Genomic DNA, 23712 nt, shown 5'->3' on the forward strand with positions numbered 1-23712 from the left:
ATTGGTTGGGAACAGAATAGGCAGGGGGATTAGGTGTAGTTGGGGGGACAGAAGGGGGGGGGATTTGGGTGAATGTCTGGGATTTTCAGAAAGCACCATTGTTGTTTTTTTTAGAAGCTTGCCATAACCGGAGGCTGCAAGGGGGGTGGTTCTAGGCTGGGACAGCCTCCCCTATCTTTATATTCATTTGTTCATGTTCTACGTTTCCTATATTCCACTATAATCATGATGATAGTCACATGGAACATGACACATTTGATGGACCAGGAGAGTGCAAAGTTAAAACAATGGTGGGTTGGGGAGTGTATTGCAGTCCCTGCTAAAAAGGGGGTGTAGCTGTAGTATTTCAGAAGGTGGTGGTGGATAGGATACTAGCCTTGCTTCAGATCCAGATACATGTTACCTGATAAGCCAAGTGGCAGTAGTGAGGAGGGAGTTGGTGCTGTGCAGTCTTTATGCCCCTAATTTCTTTGACTGGGGACTTTATGGATGGATAACAACATTATTGCTCTCACACAGTGCCTACCCCTTGATCGCAGGTGGTGACTTTAATTCTGTATGGGATCTGGACCTCGATAAGTTCCATAATCCAAGGAGGGACACCCTACATATAAGTCGAGCTTGCCCAATCTGTGTCAGCAGTTAAATATGATGGATGCCTGGCAGGTTTGCACCTGACAAAGACTATGCTCGCCTTTCTCGGACGCACTTCACACAATCGCGTATGGATTACCTTCTATTTTCCACATCTTTGTTTTCAGGCATCTCCAGAGTAGAAATAGGCCCCTATGCAATTTCGGATCACGCATGGGTTTGGGTGGGTTGGTGGCCCTCTAGGGCCCAGACGGTTGGCTCTCATTGGATGTTTCTTCTTGAGCTTTATCATGATGTGAGGTTTCAGAAGAAGCTCCTGCAAAGCTGGAAGGATTATAAATTTCACAATGGGGATTATCAGTGTGATCTCCTGATTTATTAGGGGACAGCCAAAGCAGTACTTAAGGGAGAGATCATTAGCTATGCCAGTCATGCCCAGAGGGCCTGTGATAGGGATATATTGCGCCTGGAGAAGCAACTGAGGAATGAACACCAAAATGTTATAGGTGCTCCCATTTAGAGGCTCAAAGACAACAAGTCCTAGAAACTCAGACAGCATTGAATGAGTTTCTTCATGCAAGGGCGGTTAAATTGTTACCCTAGTATAAATATCATCTTTATCAGCATGGTAACAAGGGAGGCCAGCTTTTAGCCCAGTTGATCACACATAGGGAGGGCCTCAAGTGGGTTCTGGAAGTCAAGTCACTAACAGGACAGCGGGTTCACACTGATGAGATCTGCAGCATCTTCCAGACGTACTATCAAAAGCTATAAGCTTCCCCGCCAGACGAGGAGTTGCCGGGCCACTTGTATCTGGACAGCTAGATGCTGCCCAGATTGGATGATTCTAAACTGGAGTGTTTGTATGCCCCCATCCATCCTGATGAAGTACTCGCAGTGATTCAGCAGGGTCCCCTCTTGAAAGCCCCGAGGGGAGGATGGTTTTCAGATGGAATTCTACAAATTGTTGGGGGAGGAGGTAATGCAGCCTACAGTAAATGTTTTTAAGCTTATGGTAGATGCAGAGGCCATCCTGTCTGAGTTAAACACAGCACAAATAGAAGTACTACCAAAACTAGGGAGGGATCTCTTACTCCCGGGCTATCAGCCAATCTCACTCTTGAATGTCGAACTGAAACTACTGACAAAAACCAAGCCAAATCAGAACAGATCTTGCCCATTTTGATCCATGATTCCCAAGTGGGATTTGAGAAGGGACGGACAACTGCAAAAAATCTCAGGAGGATATCAGTATCCTTGGAACAGCACAGGAGGTAAGATATCCTTTAATATTGATTAGTTTCGATGCTGAGAAGGCTTTCGATCATGTGAATTGGGATTTTCTTTTTGCAACTTTGGAAGCCTACGGGTTCTCGGAGAGATTTGTATCCATTGTGAAGGCCCTGGTCAATGGGTTAGAGTCTTTTTCCCAATCTTGCAGAGTACGCGGCAGGGTTGAAAATGGTCTCCTTTGCTATTCATCTTAACTTTAGACCCCCTACTTTGTGATATACAGAACTCTCTGGCTGTCCAGGGGATACAGTTCAGTCCCCATCAATTTAAGTTAGAAGCCTTCACAGACGACATTTTGGTTCATCTCTCTCAGCCGAATCATTCTTTAGCAGCTTTGTTGGAAATTATTAGTGAATATGGTGATTTTGGGGTTTCCACCTGAATTTAGGGAAATTGGAAGCTGTCCCTTCTTCAGAGCAGGTTTGTCGATTATGGGACACCCGATTTACCTTGCAATGGGCGGGACCCCACTTTGTCTATTTGGGCATTCAATTGGCAGTGGATGTCTCCTCTATATACCTTTAATGCATCCCATCTGTTAAGACATACACAGAACTGTTTGGAAGGGTGGAGGGATTTGCTATTGTCATTAATGGGGTGTATCAGTTTCTGCATAGGACAATTTTGCCCCGGGGGCTTTACCTTCTTCGGACACTACCACTTTATTTACTTCAAAAGTACTATCGCACCTTAACTCAATTGTTCACCAAATTTTGTTGGGCTTTTAAAAAACCCAAATTAAAGTTTTATTTACTTTTGGGTAGCTGGGATCAGGGGTGGTTAGGAATGCCCAATTTACATTTATATAATCAGGCATGTCTCCTCTGACACATACAGGACTAGCTCTATGGTAAATCCCATTTTACACCCTTGATATGGAACGGGCCTATTATACCCCCTTTTCTTTTCTCTCCTTACTGCACAGCACTGGCCCTCAAGTACCCCATCAGTATAGCAAGGGAATGCTGTTTCCCCCATTGCAGGTAATTTGGAGGGTGTTGGTACAGAGTTTGGGCGGTGATCCCATAGTGACAGATCAGTTTCCACTTCATGGCAATGTCTCCTTCCAGCCGTGAATGGACAACATTGTAAATCGTGGAAATGTCAGGGGGTGAGTAGATTGGAACATTTATTGGGGGAGTAGGGTACTCTTATTTCCTATGAGGTGCTTCAGCAAAAAATTGGGATGGAATGGGAGAACCATTTTGCATAGTCAGGTCAAGCATTACGTGACCTCCTTGGAGGCGAATATGCTTCAACAGCACATGGGAGTGAAACTACAAACCTTTTTTGATGCCATCTCTGAGACAGGGATTAGTGTTTGGGGTGCATATTGGGCCCTGCTACAATTAGTTCCACCCAAGGACCTAAGGGATATATGGGAGCAGTGAGCTCGTGATTTGGGGTGAGACCTTTTGGGTTGGGATTTGGCTACTAATTTATGGAGGATCCCTGCCCTCTTGCAGAGAGCCTGGCTGCAAGAGGGCTATTATCGAGTTCTTTGGGCACAAATGTCTGTTTAGATATCTCCTGATTTTTTTTTCTCAGCCCATGAACAGCGCTTACTGACCAAGGACACTATTAGCGCAGGGGTGAAACTGGTTACCGGACAGATTTATAATGCCCAACTATGTGATAACATTTTTGGGCCCCTAGGCTAAGGTGCCAACATGCTCAGGGAGAGTGTCTGGATCAACATGGCCTTCTTTGATCATTTAGGCCTGGATTCCATCATTCGGACAGCAGGTATGCGTGCTCTGGGCTAGAAGAGTCACCTGAGGACAGGGGACGGAGTTCCCGTCAAATCTTTTGGAAGACAAAGAAAGGGGAATTCACTTGGCACAGATTGAAAGTGGTCAGATATTCTGATGAGATACTCTCCTAAGTGCCAAAGACTGGCCCTTCCTGTACAGCCTTGTTACAGGGAAGTAAGGTAATTATCAAGGCTGTTTACCATTGCTACAGACCAACTGCTTAGGCTGCTGCAAGATAAACTGTCACCTTCCTCATGACAAGCTCATTTGCAGCTACTGCTGGAAACAGGACCCTGCGTCTATCGGAAGTCAGCCACAAAGCAAGTGTCTCAGGGTGAGAAGCCAGGGTTTATTTCTACAGTTTGAGGAAGTCAGATTATCATCTCTTTTGCCAAATGCTGGTCTAGATGCATGGGCATGGTTATAGCCTGATATATATTTGGCTTGTAGTTCTCAAATATAATTTTCAGCACTGTCAGAAGTATATATATATTTACAGATTTTTGTAATAATCCTCAGTGAGACATCTATATATTTATCCTTTGTGTTATCGTATGGTATTTATTATGTGTTTGCTTGCTTTTTCCACTAAAGTATTATATTTTATCATCTATAATAAATAATATATATATATATATATATTATACATTTGCATTGCTTCTTTGGAAATTACCATGAGCCTAAGAATTTGGGTTATGTGCTGTTTTCTTACACTGTTGTGAATCCCCTCCCCCCGACAATGATGGCAACAGATAATTGCTATATTACACAAACTCTGCTTCTGGGCTATGGTTTACCGAATATGGTAAGTAGCAGATCAGCAATACCACTACAGTGTCATTGTAGCCAATACACTGAAATCTTTTGCCCATTGTGGTGGTGGCCCAAAAAGCCAATACGCTGCTAGGAATTATTAGGAAAGGGATGGAAAATAAGATGAAGATTACAATGCCTCTGAATCATTCCATAGTGCAACCTCACCTCAAGTACTGCGTGCAATTCTGGTAGCCCTCTCTCAAGATATAGCGAATTAGAAAAGATTTTGGAAGGCTCACAATTTCATCACAACTGTACTAGTTAGAGCAGGATTTGGACCTGGGTGCACCTGTTTAGTCCACTGGACAGACCACTAGGCTACTCCTGGGAGCTGCTTGCTGTTCTGTTGGGTATGCCCATAATACTTGATGATGTCATAGCATCTAGTAACTCCTTTCAGTTTCAGTTCTACAAGCCTTAATCTATCCAGTGGTCATTCATAGCATTGTTTGTTTAAACTTGAACAAGATTAAAACAGGTCTAGATTTAAAAAAAAAAAAAAAACAACTCACACACTATTTAGACTTGAACTTCGGGCTCACCTTAGTCTTACCCAAACAAAACATGCCCACAACACAGCCCCTGGCTCTTTAGACCAACTTGGTAGAAAATATCCAAATTCTGCTTTTTCAAAAATTGAAAATGAGCTTGTGAAGCTCAACTTTTTCATAAACATGAAAATGCTGTTTCCCTACAGGAACCAGGGCAACTGCCTTTGTATTTCAGAATTTAGACTTGCAAACTCTCTAATGCAAATAATCTCAAAACCAATTTTATACTTCAGATTTACTCTTATCCACTGGCCACCTAGGCAGTACACTTCTTGTGAATGGACTGCACAGAACTGTCAAAAACAGAATGCTTTCTCATACAGGTGCCAACATTTTTAAATGATTGGGGGGTGCTTCCTAGACACAATGAAGGCATTTAATATTGGGAGTGTTCAGCACCCACGGGCACCTATGCTTCCTCACTCCACTGGGTTTCTGCCAGGTACCTGTGACCTGGATTGGCCACTGTTAGAAAAGATGGACCATAAGTCTCACACAGTAGGGCTATTCTTATGTTATGTTCTTATGTTAATTACCCCACCATAACAGACACCGCCTAAACTTGAGAAAACATGGGAATGAGGCAGTGGCTGGAAACTACAGACTGGATAGTCTGAACTTGGTAGTAATTAAATCACCGCTAAAACAGAGGACAATGCAGATTCTGGAATCCAACAGATCTGAGGCAGCATGATTTTACTAGAGGTAGATAGACACATGGCATAAACAAAACATCCCTATATGGCAAAAGGATAGAATAAAAGTATAGGGTATTTCCATTCAAAGCAAAACCTAAATGACTTTCATACTTCATGCAGGTTAACCCCTCTACCTCATTTTGGGATGTTGGGGGGGATTGGGTAGGGAGTGCATTTACATCTCTAGACACCTTTCTGGGCAGACTGGATGAGCCATGCTGATCTTTATCTGCTGTCGTTTACTATTTTATTATATGGCTCTTTTTCAACTTCTTTGGCTGGGTGACCAGAATTTAATCAGGGTAGAATGCTAGATGATGTGCTCTTGAATTTCAGCAAAGATTTTGACATGGCTCTGCATAAGCAACATATTAACAGAGCCCTTAGTACAGGACCTAAATTGACTAGTAAGAAAACAGTTGAGTAGGAGACAAAGATAATGGTAAATGGTGTTCACACTGAAGAAAAGTAGCTTTGCTTGTTGTGTGCCACAGAGATTAGTCCTTAGTCTAGTTCTTTTCAAAGACAGCAATGGTGACAACAGTAGCAGTAATCAACACAGGGCCCAGTGTTTCAATATAAATTGGGGGCTCTCAACCCAGTCCTTGAGCACAGGATATCCATAATGAATATGACAGATTTGCATACAACAGAACTGGTGCATACAAATTTCTTATGCATATCTGGTATAGTGTGTCCCAAGGACTAGGTTGAGAATCTTGGTATATAATTTTCAAATCCCAGTATTCTGCTCCCCTATCCTCTCCTGTGACCTCATTTAGGGTCCAGATCCAGTTTGGGAATCACTGGTATATGGGATGAAGAATTTCTCTGCATGAAACAAGCGGTATGTGAACGTTATTGTGTCTGATGACCTTAGGTTTGCCAAACAGAAGGCCATAAGGTAAAAGTAATAATGCTTCTGTGTAAATCTCTTCTGAGACTTCATTTAGAGTCAAGTACTGTATGTAATTCGAGATCACATCTTTAGAAGGAGCGAAAGCAGGAGGAGTTGGTCCAGAATTTGGCTACTAAAATGGTCATGGTCATCTAAATCTATACCCCATATTTATACTCAAAGAAAAGGTGGAACAAGGGCCATATGATGGTGAATTTATATATCTCCACAGTATAAATTGCACAGGAAATGGGCCTTTTGAATAGACAAGAAGCTGTAGAATCAGGGGATTACAGGACAGGGTGAAAGAGGGTAGGCTCTGAAGTAACGTAAGGACAAATTTCTAGATGAAAAGGGTGGTGAATTCATAGAACAACCTCCCAATGGGATGAGGCAAAGGCAGTTATCTGAATTCATAAAAGGCACAGAACAAGCACAGAGCATCTCTGACTGTATGGACTATTCCATACCAACTGCTCATCTACTATAATAAAACGCACCCTCAACGTTCTGAGGACACTGATGTCACTGCAGGCACACACACCAGTTCGTAACTTCAAGGTGATGAAGCCACAACACTCACTCATGTCTGCATGCCCTGCCCTCACATCACAGGTGATGACGTCGAGGGCGAGGCAAAACAACGCACGGGGAGCAGTAGGGAAACCTCCCCTTCCAAAAAATACCTGCAGCCGACAACGTGCCCATCACCCCGCCCCCTTTCACCCCATCGCACCGCCCCTTTCAACGTACCGCCCTGCACCCGGTAGCAAACTCTTCCCCTCATCACCTTCCCTACCCCTTGTCACCTCCCCTCCCCTTATGCCACTATCCCTGGTGGTCTAGCAGTACCTGTTCGCACGGCCAGGAACGAAGGAACCCCCGGTTTCCTGCCCGGAGCGCTGCTGCCCGGCAACATCGTGTCTGAGTCCGGCTCACAGCGATTCAAAATGGCCACCGAGAGTTGAAGTTGCCTCGCGAGACTTCAACTCTCGGCAGCCATTTTGAAACGCCGAGAGCAGGAATCCCACACGATGCAGCAAGGCACCTACCAGCACCACTACGGGCAGAAAAGAGGGGGTCTTTCTTTCCTGCCCCGACTGAACAGGTACCTCTAGACCACCAGGGACACAACTGTAAAGGGAGGGGAAGGGAGTCTGGTGCTAGCTAGGGCCCGTTTCATCAAAGGCAGAAACGGGCCTTTTTTTTACTAGTCTTTTATAACATTTTTCTTCATCAGTCTCTGTAAGGGGTGATTCAAATACAGGTCCAAGATTTTACAAGACCTACCTTAGTGCTCTCGTACCTTCTCTTCTATTAACATTTAGGTAATATTTACTATTTTTTTAAAACTGTATACTAGGTCTCACTGCTTCCATTTTTAACTTTATTTAAATAACAATTCCTTAAGACTAAAAGTTAAATATAACAAAGATCAATAAATTTTATTTTTACAAGAACACATTTAAAACAGTTACAGAAGTGCAAACGCGATTCATCCATTAAAGAATAGATTAGAACATATACTGATTTATTGCAGAAAGGGCAGACTGTACCTGAGCTGTAGCATATGAATCTTTTGCAAATGTCTATTTAGTATGAAACCTTATTTCCCGATAAAGTACCACAAGCCCAAAATTTACATTTTACGCAATAAAGACTGTTTTCTAGAAGGAGTAGATGCTTCTTCAGACTTCCCTTGGCCTTTCAGACTTTTAGGACTGCGAGTTACTGTAGATTTGAAATTTGAAAACAGCCCTCTCTTTGATTTTGGTTGTTTAACATCTACTAAAGATGAACACTTTCCACTTTCGTTCTGTTTGCCTTGAAGTTCAGACACCATAGCTTGTAGCTCACCAATGTGTCCTACGCAGCCCTGTAGTCCCTGGATTTCCTGATCCTACAAAATAAATTTTAAAATATAAATGCATAACCACCAATGGGATTATGCTTCAGGCAACATCCTAGTGCAATGTTACACAAAAGTATTCTATAAACCTCACATCTCAGCCCCAGATGTCTATATTTCCTTCCACAGATTTCAGTTTCAGTTGTCTTGACACCAAGATCTGGGCTTTTTTTTTTCTATCCAATGTATCTGCATTATCTACAGCCATATATCTCCTTGCCTTTGCTGCCATTAAACAGGAACTTATTTTATAAAGAGAGGCATGCCTAAAAATTAGAAAGCTGATAAATGCATTTTTTTGGGGGGGGAGGGGCACAAAGGGATGGAGAATAGGAGGCATGAATTTTCCCTCTTGTTTAATATTGAAGTGCAGCCTTTGGAAAAACGGATCTGGTCTAAAATTTGAATTGTATGTCGATATGCAAATACACTGGGACTTGGTATTATAGAGAATCTAAGGAGAAGTTAGATTTCTTCAACTTGCCATGAACTGGTTAAGGAAAAGTAATAACCTAATCCTGAAGCCACAAACTAAGAATTTAAAACCTTCAATTACTTTTATGGCCCCTTGAATAATCTTATAAGCTTCCAAACTACCTCAAACCTGAAAGAAAGAATAGAAGGTATAATTCACAGTTGACATTTCATGCCTACATTTCAAGTTTGGTGCAGGCTGTGTTTAATGCCACTTAGTTATTTAAAATTTGATTATTTTCCCACGAAAACATAGCAACAATGACTCATAGTCTACTTACAAGTTGCACTAACTACTGAAAGTCACTATATGCCTGTTTAAACCAAATCCCAAAGACTACAAGTTCATTTAGGAATGTATATTCTGCATCCATTTATCTGGCTAGTGCTGCTCCTCCACATTAAAAGGGCTCTCCCTGTACATGAATGGCATTAGTCTTTTGTCACAAGTGTGATGCTCATCTTATGTTATTCATACTAAGTTAATCAATGATAAAAATGTTTCTCAACATTGTATTAGACTGAAATCACGGTCCCCCTTAAACATAAAGGAAAGCAAATACAAACTGTTGAGCCAGCCAGCTTTTACCATCATTTAAACACAATCCCTAGAACTTGTAAAGCAGATTGGGAGGCGGGGCTAGTACTGGGCAGACTTCTACAGTCTGTGCCCTGAAAATGGTAGATACAAATCAAGGTCAGGTATACATATAAAGTAGCGCATATGAGTTTATCTTGTTGGGCAGACTGGATGAACCGTACAGGTCTTTTTCTGCCATCACCTACTATGTTACTATGTATTTAAAATACAGCAGCCCACATTTGTTTTAGCTTGATGTAAAAATGATCATACCAGCCTTGAGACCCTGGCTTCTTGTTTCTTTTAAAATTTGGTTTAACATTCTGTCAAGTCACTTCAGAATTCAGGTCTGTAATAATTGCACCACCACCTGATCCAGCACATTCCAAAACAGGTCTATTCTTTACAGGAGGTTCTGCTAGCTAGAGACTCCTCTGTCAAGTACTTGTGACCTGGACTGGCCACTATTGGAAGCAGGATACTGGACTAGACAGACTCTTGGAGTTGGCCTATGTTCTTAAATGAGATTTCTTTATGAAGCTGAAGTAAAAAAAAAAAAAAAAAATCACCATCTGAAACCCAGTACCTCAAATTTTCAGCTGAAGAAATTTTCAACTCCAGGGGATTATCTGAGTTTCTAAAAGGTATGTAAGACTTGGTCATTGATCACCTGAATATGATTCCATGTTTTATCTATAAGGATGTTATGGACTGCTTATACTGTGTGCTGATCAATTTATCTATATGATATATGACTTACTTTTTAGACAACAATAGAATAAGCAGATCTGATCAAAACAGATATGCAGAAAAATAAATGGAGGGGGGTGGGGAAGACCTCAGACAGGTGATAATCAGCCAAATTGCTGGAATTGCTTTTGAGAGATCACCGTATATCAATAATAGGTCTTGGCCCAACCTCCTCCCGTGGTGTGAACAAAATTTTTGTAATTTTTTGTGATTCACTGGGTGCTCTCAGTAAGCAATAAATATGTACATCTCTGCTTCTCAAAGTAAAACAAGAAATGTAACAGATAAAAAAACAGAACTTGCAAAAAAACTGAGCAATTGGAAGCTCACAGATAAGACTTTTTCATCTACTATTTAATAGTAATTGATGTAGCTAATGATCTTTATTGCAAAAAAAGTTTGCAAAAGTGAAAGTACTACACTAATTTGTATAGGAAATGACCCTAGCAAAAAGCCCTCTCCCTCATCACACTGTATGCCCCTTTACAACTGACATGGCAAGTAGGCAGATGTTGGCAGAAAAGTACCATGTGGTCCAACCAGTCTGCCTATTTATACCCACACAGTGGGCTGTCACAGGTCTTAGTCTGTTTCCTCTTGAGACAAACAAATGTGAAAAGCTGAAGAGCATGAATCAGATTTTCGCATATTAAAATAAGCTATGTCCAATATTTTGATACTGATCTACCCTCTTGTTCATCCATAAAATGAAAAAAAAAACTGTACAAGACACAATACCTTCAGTATTATCAACTGTTTCAGTGCTGTATTCTCCTCATTTGTTTTGCTGATTGCTTGATCGCTTTCATCTTTTATACTCTTTATCTGTGCTTGCAAGGATTTTATAAGCTACCAAGAAAATAAACATGGTTTTTAATCAAAGTAAAATATTCCATGTTACAATGACTTAGTTCCTATTCACTTGTTTCAGAATTGTCTGTAGGCATATCAAAAAAACAGACTATATACAGGAATCAGTTGTCCAAATAAAGTTGCTCACCTGTAACAGCTGTTTTCCGTAGATTGCAGGATTAATGTATATGGATGTTGTCATCCAACAATCCTGGAACTACAGTTGAGATATCATTGAAAAGAAAAGGTAGAGTATATACTAGCTGCCTGTCACTCAGGACAAAAAAAAAAGTGCTCACCCATAGCTTACCCACTGTGTCTAGATGGCCATAGTGATAATGTAGACACTGTGGATGAAGATAACACCCCTGCTTCAGATAAAGGCCACAGTAAACTGTTTCATGGACCCACTATAACAGGAGATAAACCGCAGAAGTTAATGAGAAAGTTATGAGGATTAACTACAATTAAGTGGATTCCTGCAGATAAAATAGATAATGTACTGCTCCTTTATGCTACATACCCTATATCTAAATCATGCGGATATACTAGGAAAGTTGGCCAAAAATTGGAGGAAAGAGGAATATTGCCAAGGAAAAGTTGCAAAAAGCAAAGATGCAAATTTTAAGAATACACATTTTAAAGATCAAAGAAAATATATATATTAGAGTTATTTTAACAGTAGAGGGCTTCTGTACAAAATGAAATGGAGAGAGGGGAAATCTAGGTGGGAGCATAAGGTATATCCTGAAAAAACCTCAAAAAGGGAAAGGCTGGAACAGTGAAAGGGCTTAAAAAGAAGTATCAGAAGAAAGGATGAGACAGGAGGAGCAAGGGATCCAGAAAGGAGCACAAGTAGAAGGGCTGATAAAGAAAGAAGGGATCCAGAAAGCATCCCAGAATAGAGTACTATGAACTGGTGATGGAAAGAGCAGATTCAGAACTGCAAGTGGAAGGTAAATGAAAAACAAGCTGTCAACTGAAGAGAAAAAAAAAGAGAGAAAGATCCAAGGTGGAGGAATTAACGACTGACCTCTTTGTCTATTTAGAAATAAATATGCTGGGTTTGAGGAGAGGGAAATATTACCCAAAGTTGAATTTAAACACCTGTAGGAAAGGAGTATGATAGATGAATAAGGCTATAATTTGTATAAATGGGACAATCTATTGATTTCACAGAAACTAAATCAAATTCAATACTGTGCAGCAAAAATGACTACTGAGAGAAGTTTTACCAATAATGATGAAGGGACAGAGGAAGAAAAAGAACTCCTTGGAAAAAAATGCATTGATGGAAAAATAAAAATCATTCTGAGCAGGTGTCCCTGACAGATGGTATCTAAAAAGACCAAGATAATGAGAGAGACCCAAACTATAACAAGCTGCATTAACAGAACAAGACCTTAAATTCATATGCTGCAGTAATAAATTTAAAGTAACAGCTGAAGTCACAAAAACTGCAAAGATATGAAGAAAACACAAAAGAAAAATCAGCTGTTTAGTGAGAATCCAAAACAGTACCATGTAGAACTAGAAAAAAAAAGTGATAATACCACCAACTAAAGCTGAAACAAACATTCTGCAGAAACTTATATGAGAACTTCGTATAGTCTAATCAAGCGAATACTACCCTGCATACAGGAGAACTTGGAAAAGGCAAAGTTATAAAATGATCAAGTTGACATACAGCATAAAAAGAGCCCAGTTCAAGACAGTGCGTCTAATTTTTAGCTCAGTTATTAGTCTACCAAGTTACTACTACTACTACTTGACATTTCTAAAGCGCTACTAGGGTTACGCAGCGCTGTACAATTTAACATAGAAGGACAGTCCCTGCTCAAAGGAGCTTACAATCTAAAGGACAAATCTACAGTCAGTCAAATAGGGGCAGTCTAGATTTCCTGAAAGGTATAAAGGTTAGGTGCCGAAAGCAACATTGAAGAGGTGGGCTTTGAGCAAGGATTTGAAGATGGGTAGGGAGGGGGCTTGGCGTAAGGGCTCAGGAAGTTTATTCCAAACATAGGGTGAGGTGAGGCAGAATGAGCAGAGCCTGGAGTTGGCGGTGGTGGAGAAGGGTACTGAGAGGAGGGATTTGTCCTGTGAGCGGAGGATATGGGCGGGAACGTAAGGGGAAATGAGGGTAGAGAGGTAATGAGGGGCTGCAGACTGAGTGCATTTGTAGGTAAGAAGGAGAAGCTTGAACTGTATGCGGTATCTGATTGGAAGCCAGTGAAGTGACCTGAGAAGAGGGGTGATATGAGTATATCGGTTCAGGCGGAATATAAGACGTGCAGCAGAGTTCTGAACAGATTGAAGGGGGGACAGATGGCTAAGTGGGAGGCCAGTAAGGAGTAGGTTGCAATAGTCAAGGTGAGAGGTAATGAGAGCGTGGACGAGAGTACGGGTGGTGTGCTCAGAGAGGAAAGGGCGAATTTTGCTGATGTTAAAGAGAAAGAAGCGACAGGTCTTGGCTATCTGCTGGATATGCGCAGAGAAGGAGAGGGAGGAGTCGAAGATGACTCCGAGGTTGCGGGCAAATGAAACGGGGAGGATGAGGGTGCCATCAACAGATAGAGTGGAGAAAGAGGAGAAGTGGGTTTTGGTGGAAAGATGATAAGCTCGGTCTTGGACATGTTCAGTTTCAGGTGGCGGTTGGACATCCATGCAGCAATGTCGGATAAGCAGGCCGATACCTTGGCCTGGGTCTCCGCGGTGATGTCTGGTGTGGAGAGATATAGCTGGGTGTCATCAGCATAAAGATGATACTGGAAAGCACCAAAACAGCTAACAGGAAAAACACTTTTTCCAAAGGGGGATCCAAGTGACTATCCCAAAAATTAGACCCATGACTTATGTGATTAGTTATAAGTACATAAGTAATGCCATACTGGGAAAAGACCAAGGGTCCATCGAGCCCAGCATCCTGTCCACGACAGCGGCCAATCCAGGCCAAGGGCACCTGGCAAGCTTCCCAAACGTACAAACATTCTATACATGTTATTCCTGGAATTTTGGATTTTTCCCAAGTCCATTTAGTAGCGGTTTATGGACTTGTCCTTAGGAAACCGTCCAACCCCTTTTTAAACTCTGCTAAGCTAACCGCATTCACCACTTTCTCCGGCAACAATTCCAGAGTTTAATTATACGTTGGGTGAAAAAAACTTTTTCTCCGATTTGTTTTAAATTTACTACACTGTAGTTTCATCGCATGCCCCTTAGTCCTAGTATTTTTGGAAAGCGTGAACAGACGCTTCACATCCACCTGTTCCACTCCACTCATTATTTTATATGCCTCTATCATGTCTCCCCTCAGCCGTCTCTTCTCCAAGCTGAATAGCCCTAGCCTCCTTAATTTTTCTTCATAGGGAAGTCGTCCCATCCCCGCTATCATTTTAGTCGCCCTTCTCTGCACCTTTTCCAATTCTACTATATCTTTCTTGAGATGCGGCGACCAGAATTGAACACAATACTCAAGGTGCGGTTGCACCCTGGAGCGATACAACAGCAATAAAACATCCTCACACCTGTTTTCCATACCTTTCCTAATAATACCCAACATTCTATTCCCTTTCCTAGCCGCAGCAGCACACTGAGCAGAAGGTTTCAGTGTATTATCGACAACAACACCCAGATCCCTTTCTTGGTCCGTAACTCCTAACGTGGAACCTTGCATGACGTAGCTATAATTCGGGTTCTTTTTTCCCACATGCATCACCTTGCACTTGCTCACATTAAACGTCATCTGCCATTTAGCCGCCCAGTCTCCCAGTCTCCTAAGCTCCTCTTGTAATTTTTCACAATCCTGTCGCGATTTAACAACTTTGAATAACTTTGTGTCATCAGCAAATTTAATTACCTCGCTAGTTACTCCCATCTCTAAATCATTTAAAAATATATTAAAAAGCAGCGGTCCTAGCACAGACCCCTGAGGAACCCCACTAACTACCCTTCTCCATTGTGAATACTGCCCATTTAACCCCACTCTCTGTTTCCTATCCTTCAACCAGTTTTTAATCCACAATAGGACATTTCCTCCTACCCATGACCCTCCAATTTCCTCTGTAGCCTTTCATGAGGTACCTTGTCAAACGCCTTTTGGAAATCAAGATACACAATATCAACCGGTTCCCCTTTGTCCACGTTTGTTTACTCCTTCAAAGAATTGAAGTAAATTGGTCAGGCAAGATTTCCCCACACAAAAGCCGTGCTGACTCGGTCTCAGTAATCCATGTCCTCGGATGTGCTCTGTAATTTTGTTTTTAATAATAGCCTCTACCATTTTCCCCAGCACTGACGTCAGACTCACCGGTCTATAATTTCCCAGATCTCCCCTGGAGCCTTTTTTAAAAATCGGTGTTACATTGGCCACCCTCCAATCTTCCAGTACCACGCTCGATTTTAAGGATAAGTTGCATATCACTAGCAGTAGCTCCGCAAGCTCATTTTTCAGTTCTATCAGTACTCTAGGATGAATACCATCCGGTCCAGGAGATTTGCTACTCTTCAGTTTGCTGAACTGCCCCATTACGTCCTCAAGGTTTACCGTGAAGTCAGTAAGTTTCTCAGACTCATCTGCTTGAAATACCATTTCCGACACCGGTATCCCACCCAAATCTTCCTCGGTGAAGACCGAAGCAAAGAATTCATTCAGTCTCTTTGCTACGTCTTTGTCTTCCTTGATCGCCCTTTTTACCCCTCGGTCATCCAGCGGCCCAACCAATTCTTTTGCTGGCTTACTGCTTTTAATATACCGAAAAACATTTTTACTATGTTTTTTTGCCTCTAATGCTATCTTTTTTTCGTAATCCCTCTTGGCCTTCTTTATCTGCACCTTGCATTTGCATTGACACTCCTTATGCTGCTTCTTGTTATTTTCAGACGGTTCCTTCTTCCATTTTCTGAAGGTGTTTCTTTTAGCCCTAATAGCTTCCTTCACCTCACTTTTCAACCAGATCGGCTGTCTTTTGGACTTCCGTCTTTCTTTTCTAATTCGCGGAATATGTATGGCCTGGGCCTCCAGGATGGTATTTTTGAACAGCGTCCACGCCTGTTGTACAGTTTTTACTCTCTCAGTTGCCCCCCTAAGTTTTTTTTTACCGTTCTCATTTTATCATAGTCTCCTTTTTTAAAGTTAAATACTAACGTATTTGACTTTCTGTGTACAGTTACTTCAAGGTCGATATCAAAACTGATCATATTATGATCACTGTTATCAAGCGGCCCCAGTACCATAACGTCCCTCACCAGATCATGCGCTTCACTAAGGACCAAGTCTAGAATTTTTCCTTCTCTCGTCGGCTCCTGCACCAGCTGCTCCATAAAGCTGTCCTTGATTTCAAGGAATTGTACCTCTGTAGCGTGTCCCGATGTTACATTTACCCAGTCTATATTTGGATAATTGAAGTCACCCATTATTATCACATTGCCCATTTTGTTCGCGTCTCTGATTTCTTTTATCATTTCTGCGTCTACCTGCTCGTCCTGGCGAGGCGGACGGTAGTACACTCCTATCACCGTTTTTTTTTACCTTTTATACATGGAATTTCAACCCACAATGATTCAAAGGTGACTTGTGTCCTGCTGAATTTGTAATCTGAGTCAAGGCTCTCGTTAATATACAATGCTACCCCTCCACCAGTCCGGTCCACCCTATCACTACGATATACTTTGTACCCCGGTATGACAGTGTCCCAATGGTTATCCTCCTTCCACCAGGTCTCAGTAATGCCTATTATATCCAATTTTTCATTTAGTGCAATATATTCCAACTCTCCCATCTTATTTCTTAGACTCCTAGCATTTGCATATAGACATTTCAGAGTTATTTATTTGTTTGTTGCATTTGTATCCCACATTTTCCCACCTATTTGCAGGCTCAATGTGGCTTACAGTGTATTGTTATGGCATTCGCCATACCAGATTAGATAATAGTTGGTATTACATAGAGAACATGGATGACATAGTAAGATTAAGCAAACCTAGTTCACCTAGTCACTGCAATAAATGCCAATAGAAAAAAAAACAATCATATTGACTCCATCATCATAAGCAATAGAGCAGATGAGCAAGAAGGAAGCATATGGAACAAAGAACCAGTTAATGCTGAATAAAGCCATCATAGCCAGTGCCATGAAAAATAAACATCTCAGCTTACCATGTATTGGTAAGAAATCTTTTCATAGTATCCCACATTTCTGATAATAAATTGCCTTGGAATGTACAAAATAAACCTTGGATTGATTGAGAACATCAAGTTTACCATGGAAATGTGGCAAGCCACACACCATCTAAGTATGCAGTTGGACAATTTGTCCTTTCAATCATCAAGATCCAGTCAGCCATATTTTGAAGGGACTGTCTTAAGGTTTGTCTCTCTGTGGATGATACTAAACTCTGTAAAAAGGTAGACAACCTGGAGGGTGTGGATTGCATGAGGAGGGATCTAGGGGGTCTTTTACAAAGCCCAGCGTGGGCTTACAGCACGCTAACTCTGAACTACTGCCAGCCCAATGTGGCCACTGGTGGTAGTTCTGGGATGAGCACATGCCATTTCCGGTGCTCTGGAAATTTTTTTTCTAGCACAGCATGGCCACAGGGTAAGAGTTAACTTACTGTGTGGTCATTTTGGGGGGGGGGGGGGGGGGGGGGGAGGCATTTTACTGGATGCGGTAAAAAGGGCCCTGGCGTACAGAAAAAAAACTAGTCCCTGCTGCTGCTACCGCAGGGCCCTTTTTCCTGCAGCTTAGTGAAGCTTGAAGAATTGTCCAGAAATTGGCAACTAAGATTAAATGCTAAAAAAAAAAATGCAGGGTCATGCACTTGGGTTGCAAAAATTGAAGGGAACGCTGTTCTGTCCTCTGACAGCCTTGCATTAGTTGTAATGTGATCCTAAAATGTGTTTAATGCTTTTACTGTTATTCTCATTCCTAAGGACTTTCACCGCTGCAGTTTCTCACTGCAAAGATACGTGAGCAATGCATTGTGTGTAATGTAGTTCGCGGGCAGTGCAGCCACACTTGCTTATCTGTGCAAAAATTGGTATCATTGGTTATGTTACTGCCTAGACCTCTTTTCTCTCTCAGCCAAGCTTGGCTCCTTTTGTCTACCTGCTATCATTTCCTGTTCAGTCTTACTATCTCTGTCCTGAGAGGTCAACCAGGTATGACCTTTCCCTCCAATCGAGAGCCGTCATCTAGGACCACCCCTTGCTACCCGATGGCAGGCTCTGTTCCCATTGGGCTCTATCTGCTCCTCCCTGAGCCTGTGTGAAGCCTCAACACCCTTTGTCCCTTCAGCCATGAGGCATTTCAGCATCTTGCTACAGACTTGGGGCATGCACCATCTTGGCCCAGACAGCTCTGTCCTGCTGAAACTCCCTGCAACAAACTTGGTTTTTTAACTTGAAAATATCTCCTCTCTAAGGAGATATCGCACATTCCAGTCACCGAGCTTTGAACCACTTCTACCTGTTCAACTATCTTTCTCCCCTGCAATAAAGCTACCTCTCCTTAGATCTCCACCTCCAACAGCTCTCAGATTACGAAGTCTCTGTGCCCTGGAGCAGCACTTCCGAACATCTGATTGTGAGTAAATTATCTGTGATTTATTCAATAAAAGAGACTTCAGAAAAATAATAGAGATAACCTTGGCACACCAGTCACACCTGAATTCTCTAAGATATCATGACTTTACAGTAATAAGTCTATGAGAGTCTTAATAAACGAATAGGATAGGAGGCAACATAGTAAATGATGGCAAATAAAGACCTGAACGGTCCATCCAGTCTGCCCAACAAGATAAACTCATTTTACATGGTATATGATACTTTATATGTATACCAGAGTTTGATTTGTCCTTGCCATTCTCAGGACACAGACCGTGGAAGTCTGCCCAGCACTGTTCTTGTACTAAAAGTTCTGAAGCTAATGTCTAAGCCCCTTAAAAAAAAACACTCCAGCCCATCCATATCTATTCAGTTACTTCTGTGTACAAAAGAAGAGCAGGATCATATCTGATTATCTTAAGGTGGCCAGACAGGTAGAAAATGGTCAAAGCCTGAAGGATGCTCAGGTGTATAGGGAGAGGAATGGCAGCAGTAAAAAAAAAAAAAAAAAAAAAAAAAAAAGGAGGTGATAGTGCCCTTATATAAGTCTTTGGTGAAGCCCCATATAGAATACTGTGTGCAATTCTGGAGACTGCATTTTCAAAAAGATACAGGATGGAGTTGGTCCAGAGGGCGGCTAAAAAATTGGGCAGTGGTCTGTCATAAAGCGTATGGGCACAGACTTATAGACCTCAATAGGTATACTCTGGAAGAAAAATGGGAAAGAGGGGATATGATAGAGACATTTAAATAGCTCTGTGGCATTAATGTACAAGGAGAGCCTTTTTCAAATGAAAAAACAAACCCATCTAGAATGAGAGGGTGTAGGATGGTTATAGGCTCAGGAGTAATCTAAGGAAATACTTTTTCATGGAAAGGGTGGTGGACACTTGGAACAGCCTCCCGGTGGAGACAAGGACCGTCTGAATTTAAGTGTGGGACAGGAATATGGGATCTTTTAGAGAAAGTAGGAGACAGTAGATGCTGAGGATGGACACACTGGATTTTTTTATTTTATTTTTGTTACATTTGTACCCCGCGCTTTCCCACTCATGGCAGGCTCAATGCGGCTTACATAGGGCAATGGAGGGTTAAGTGACTTGCCCAGAGTCACAAGGAGCTGCCTGTGCCTGAAGTGGGAATCGAACTCAGTTCCTCAGTTCCCAGGACCAAAGTCCACCTGTGAATATCTTCTTCCAAATGAGATATCGCACATTCCAGTCACCCAGCTTTGGACTATTTCTACCTGTTCAACTACCTTCCCCTCCCCCCTGCAATACAACTACCTCTCTTCAGATCTCCACCTCCCACAGCCTCCAGATTAAGAAGTCTCTGTATCCTGAACATCTATCTGTGAGTAAATTATCTGTGATTTATTCAATAAAAGAGACTTCATAAAATAAGAGAGACTTCAGGTGATTGCTGTGCCAGGGTTATGCTCCATGATATTGGGGCTTCTAATTACCAAGCTCCAAGAGGCATGACAGTTGGATGACATCCAGCTGGATGGGCTATTTGGCCCTTATTTTCCATCATGTTTCCATTTACATAAGTACACAAGTATTGCAGTACTGGGACAGACCAAAGTCCATCAAGCCCAGCATCCTGTTTCCAACAGTGGCCAATCCAGGTCACAAATACCTGGCAAGATCCCAAAAAACGTACAAAACATTTTATGCTGCTTATCCCTGAAATAGTGGATTTTCCCCAAGTCCAATTTAATAATGGTCTATGGACTCTTCCTTTAGGAAGCCGTCCAAACCTTTCTTAAACTCTGCTAAGCTAACCGCCTTTACCACATTTTCTGGCAACGAATTCCAGAGTTGAATTACACATTGAATGAAGAAAACTTTTCTCGGCTTAGTTTTCAATTTACTATGTTGTAGCATCATCGCATGCCCCCTAGTCCTAGTATTTTTGGAAAGCATAAACAGACGCTTCACGTCAACCTGTTCCACTACACATTTTATTAACCTCCATCATATCTCCCCTCAGCCATCTTTTCTCCAAGCCTTTCCTCATAAGGAAATTATCTCATCCCCTTTATCATTTTCGTCGCCCTTCTCTACACCTTTTCTAATTCCACTATATCTTTTTTGAGATGCGGTGACCAGAACTGAACACAATATTTGAGCTGCGGTCACTCCACGGAGCGATACAAAGGCATTATAATGTCCTCATTTTTGTTTTCCATTCCTTTCCTAATAATACCTAACATTCTATTTGCTTTCTTAGCTGCCGCAGAACACTGACCAGAAGGTTTCAACGTATCATCAACGACGACACCTAGATCCCTTTCTTGGTTGGTGATGCCTAACGTGGAACCTTGCATGACATAGCTATAATTCAGGTTCCTCTTTCCCACATGCATCACTTTGCACTTGCTCAGGGAGACCGTTATCATTTTTGATCTGTATGGCATTTATCCCATGGAGTACCCTGATTAACTTTTTGGGCTATGAGTTTAGTCTTAACCCCAAAAGTTGTAACGGTCCATCGTTACACCATCTTTGTATACGACTTGAAGCTCTAGAGTTCCAGTAACCAAAAATTAAACTGTGCAGTGAAACATTTCTCATGACATCATGATGACTTCTGGTCTGGACAAATGTGCTAAGGCAACCTTCCTTAGAGGAAAATTAAGCATAACTAAAAACATCCTCTGACCGATGACAGAAAAAGGAGCTTTATCAGGAAGGTATATATACACCTGTAAATATATAGTAGTGGAAGGAACAATCAAGCACAGTACCGATTACAGGAAACTAAAATTGATACTGAAGAGTTCATTAACATCGCAGAATAAAATATAACCCATTAATCAGCTTTAAAATCCTGCACTGAGCTTTGGAATTGTAAAGTGGTCTTTTAAAGATTGTGAAAAACAAGATGTATGGACAAGAAACTCCTCCGTGTCTATGGGGTCATTTATGAGAACCAGCATATATCAATACTGTACATTCCTTGAGCTGAAGGAGAAACAGGCCATCCTAGAAATACTTTATACCTACAGAACTAGCATCATAGGTCTCCAGGCTTACTTAACAACAACACTGGATCTAAAAATGCAAAAGGTGTTGAAATATGACAGCAAACATCCAGAATCTGTCTCCATCGATCTTGGACAAGTGTTCTGATGAGTAGAAGCAAAACAGCAAAAATAGAGGCTGACAAATGCGCAAACCAATAGGGAGATAATCTGTCACATGGTGTTTGCTGATCGGTTGGCTGTTCCTTTGTTCTCTCTGTGGATTAACTTGCATACATAAAGGAATTCAAGCTTATCAGCTTCTCCTCAGAGAAAGTTGATTGTGACCCCTGAGGCAGGTGCTTTGGCGCCGAAACACAGACTGTGTCAGGTCCTTGATATTGATATGAATATTCTGAATAAACTGTTTTTTGAGATTATCTCCCTATTGGTTTGCGCATTTGTCAGCCTCTACTTTTGCTGTTTTGCTTTGACTTTCCGTGGAGGCTCCTCCTGTCTTCTTGGATTTGCTGATGAGTAGAAGGAAATGATCAAAAATCCACTGGTACAGAAAGGAAAGAAAGCAACAGTTTGGAAAAGAGAAAATCTTCAAAGAACTGGATGAGCAAATGAGGAAAAACAAGTGGCGACTGTACAAGTACAATAGTAAATACAAAATGTTACTCCAGAAACCATTCGTTCACCAAAATTGGACTCTAGAATGGTTAAGGAGAGGTGAAGTGAAAATTAAGGATGAGACACTGATACCTGCGCCCAGGAAAACGGATAACAGATAAGATGAATTACAGCAAGCATAGAAAATAGAAAAAAAAAAAAAAAAAAACACAGAACATGGCAAAATGGCACCTGTAGATTCTGTAAGAAAGAGCTAGAAATGGTTACTCGTCTTGTAGCTAGCTGTGAAGTTTTGATGGCAGAAAATTTCTATACAGAAAATCACAATAAGGTAGCAAATCTCATCCATTAGAAACTTTGTAAATATTACATTTCGGTATCAGAACCGCACTGGGACCACGATCCAATCACCTGGGACATTCATTCTGAGTGATACAAAGCTGGATGCAACGAAACCAGACATAGTGGTTAAAAAACCCCACACTAGACTAGCATTGATCGTAGAGATGTAAGCCCTAAGTGATTATTCTGAATCATGTGGAAAGAGAAAAGATCCATAAATGCCAAGAAATGCGGTCTCATAACCGGTCATTGAGGGAGATGAAAAGTTATGGTGATATCTCAGGTTTTAAAAATCAGAGACCCTTAATATCAACAAAAAAATGTGCGGTTGGCAAAAACACTAAGGATAATTTTCCTTTTAAAGGAGTCCCCCTTCCATTAAAATATTGATCCACCCTGGATCAATCTATGTCCCCTTGTTAAAAAAAATTCAGAAAGACTTGGGAATGCAGAAAGGGAGAGATTTCTTGGTCACAAAGAATAACCATCATAAAAATGAATGACCTACCCTGATCTTTTATACTTGTTTTAAGCTCTACCAATTTCAATAGGTCTCCAAGTTGAACTGGTAAAGAAATTATGTGATTTATATTTGTGGGGGGGGGGGGGGGGGGGGCGCAGGAGGCACAAACATCCACAAACTGCTAAATCAATATTGTTGAGATATAGGGAATTCAGGGGATCAAATATAAAAAAATTAACATGGGGCCCCTTTTATGAAAGCATGGCAATTTAGCTCTACCGCCAGGCTTCTGGTAGAGGTGGTAAGGGCTCCTCCAGGAAACGGCTGCATAGCAAGTATTTAACTTACTGTATAGCCATTTCCTTCTTTAAAAAGAAAAAAAAAAGCCTTTTACCAGCAGGGGTAATGGGGGGGGGGGGGGGGGGGGGCTCACCGACACCACCGGAGGGTCCTTTTTACTGCCGCTTAGTAAAAGGAGCCCATTGTGACACCCAATGTATAAAAAACATAAATACCAAAATTGTTCATCAC

At 41.6% G+C, this 23712-nt stretch overlaps 1 protein-coding gene across 2 annotated transcripts in view; it reads right to left on the reverse strand.

Annotated features, from left to right (window-relative positions):
• Positions 1 to 8064: 8064 nt before the first annotated feature.
• The window catches only part of LOC115460366 (kinesin-like protein KIF20A), a 105295-nt gene continuing 89647 nt past the window's right edge, over positions 8065 to 23712 (reverse strand). For both annotated transcript variants that reach the window (XM_030190149.1, XM_030190150.1), the window contains exons 18-19: positions 11056 to 11166; positions 8065 to 8504 (exon numbers count right to left, since the gene is read on the reverse strand). In XM_030190149.1, the coding sequence (XP_030046009.1) occupies positions 8244 to 8504; positions 11056 to 11166 (372 nt within the window). In that variant the 3' untranslated portion in view covers positions 8065 to 8243. The remainder of the gene's footprint in view (positions 8505 to 11055; positions 11167 to 23712) is intronic.

This window comes from Microcaecilia unicolor, chromosome 1 (genome assembly GCF_901765095.1).
Source record: "Microcaecilia unicolor chromosome 1, aMicUni1.1, whole genome shotgun sequence".
Taxonomy (NCBI): Eukaryota; Metazoa; Chordata; class Amphibia; order Gymnophiona; family Siphonopidae; genus Microcaecilia; species Microcaecilia unicolor.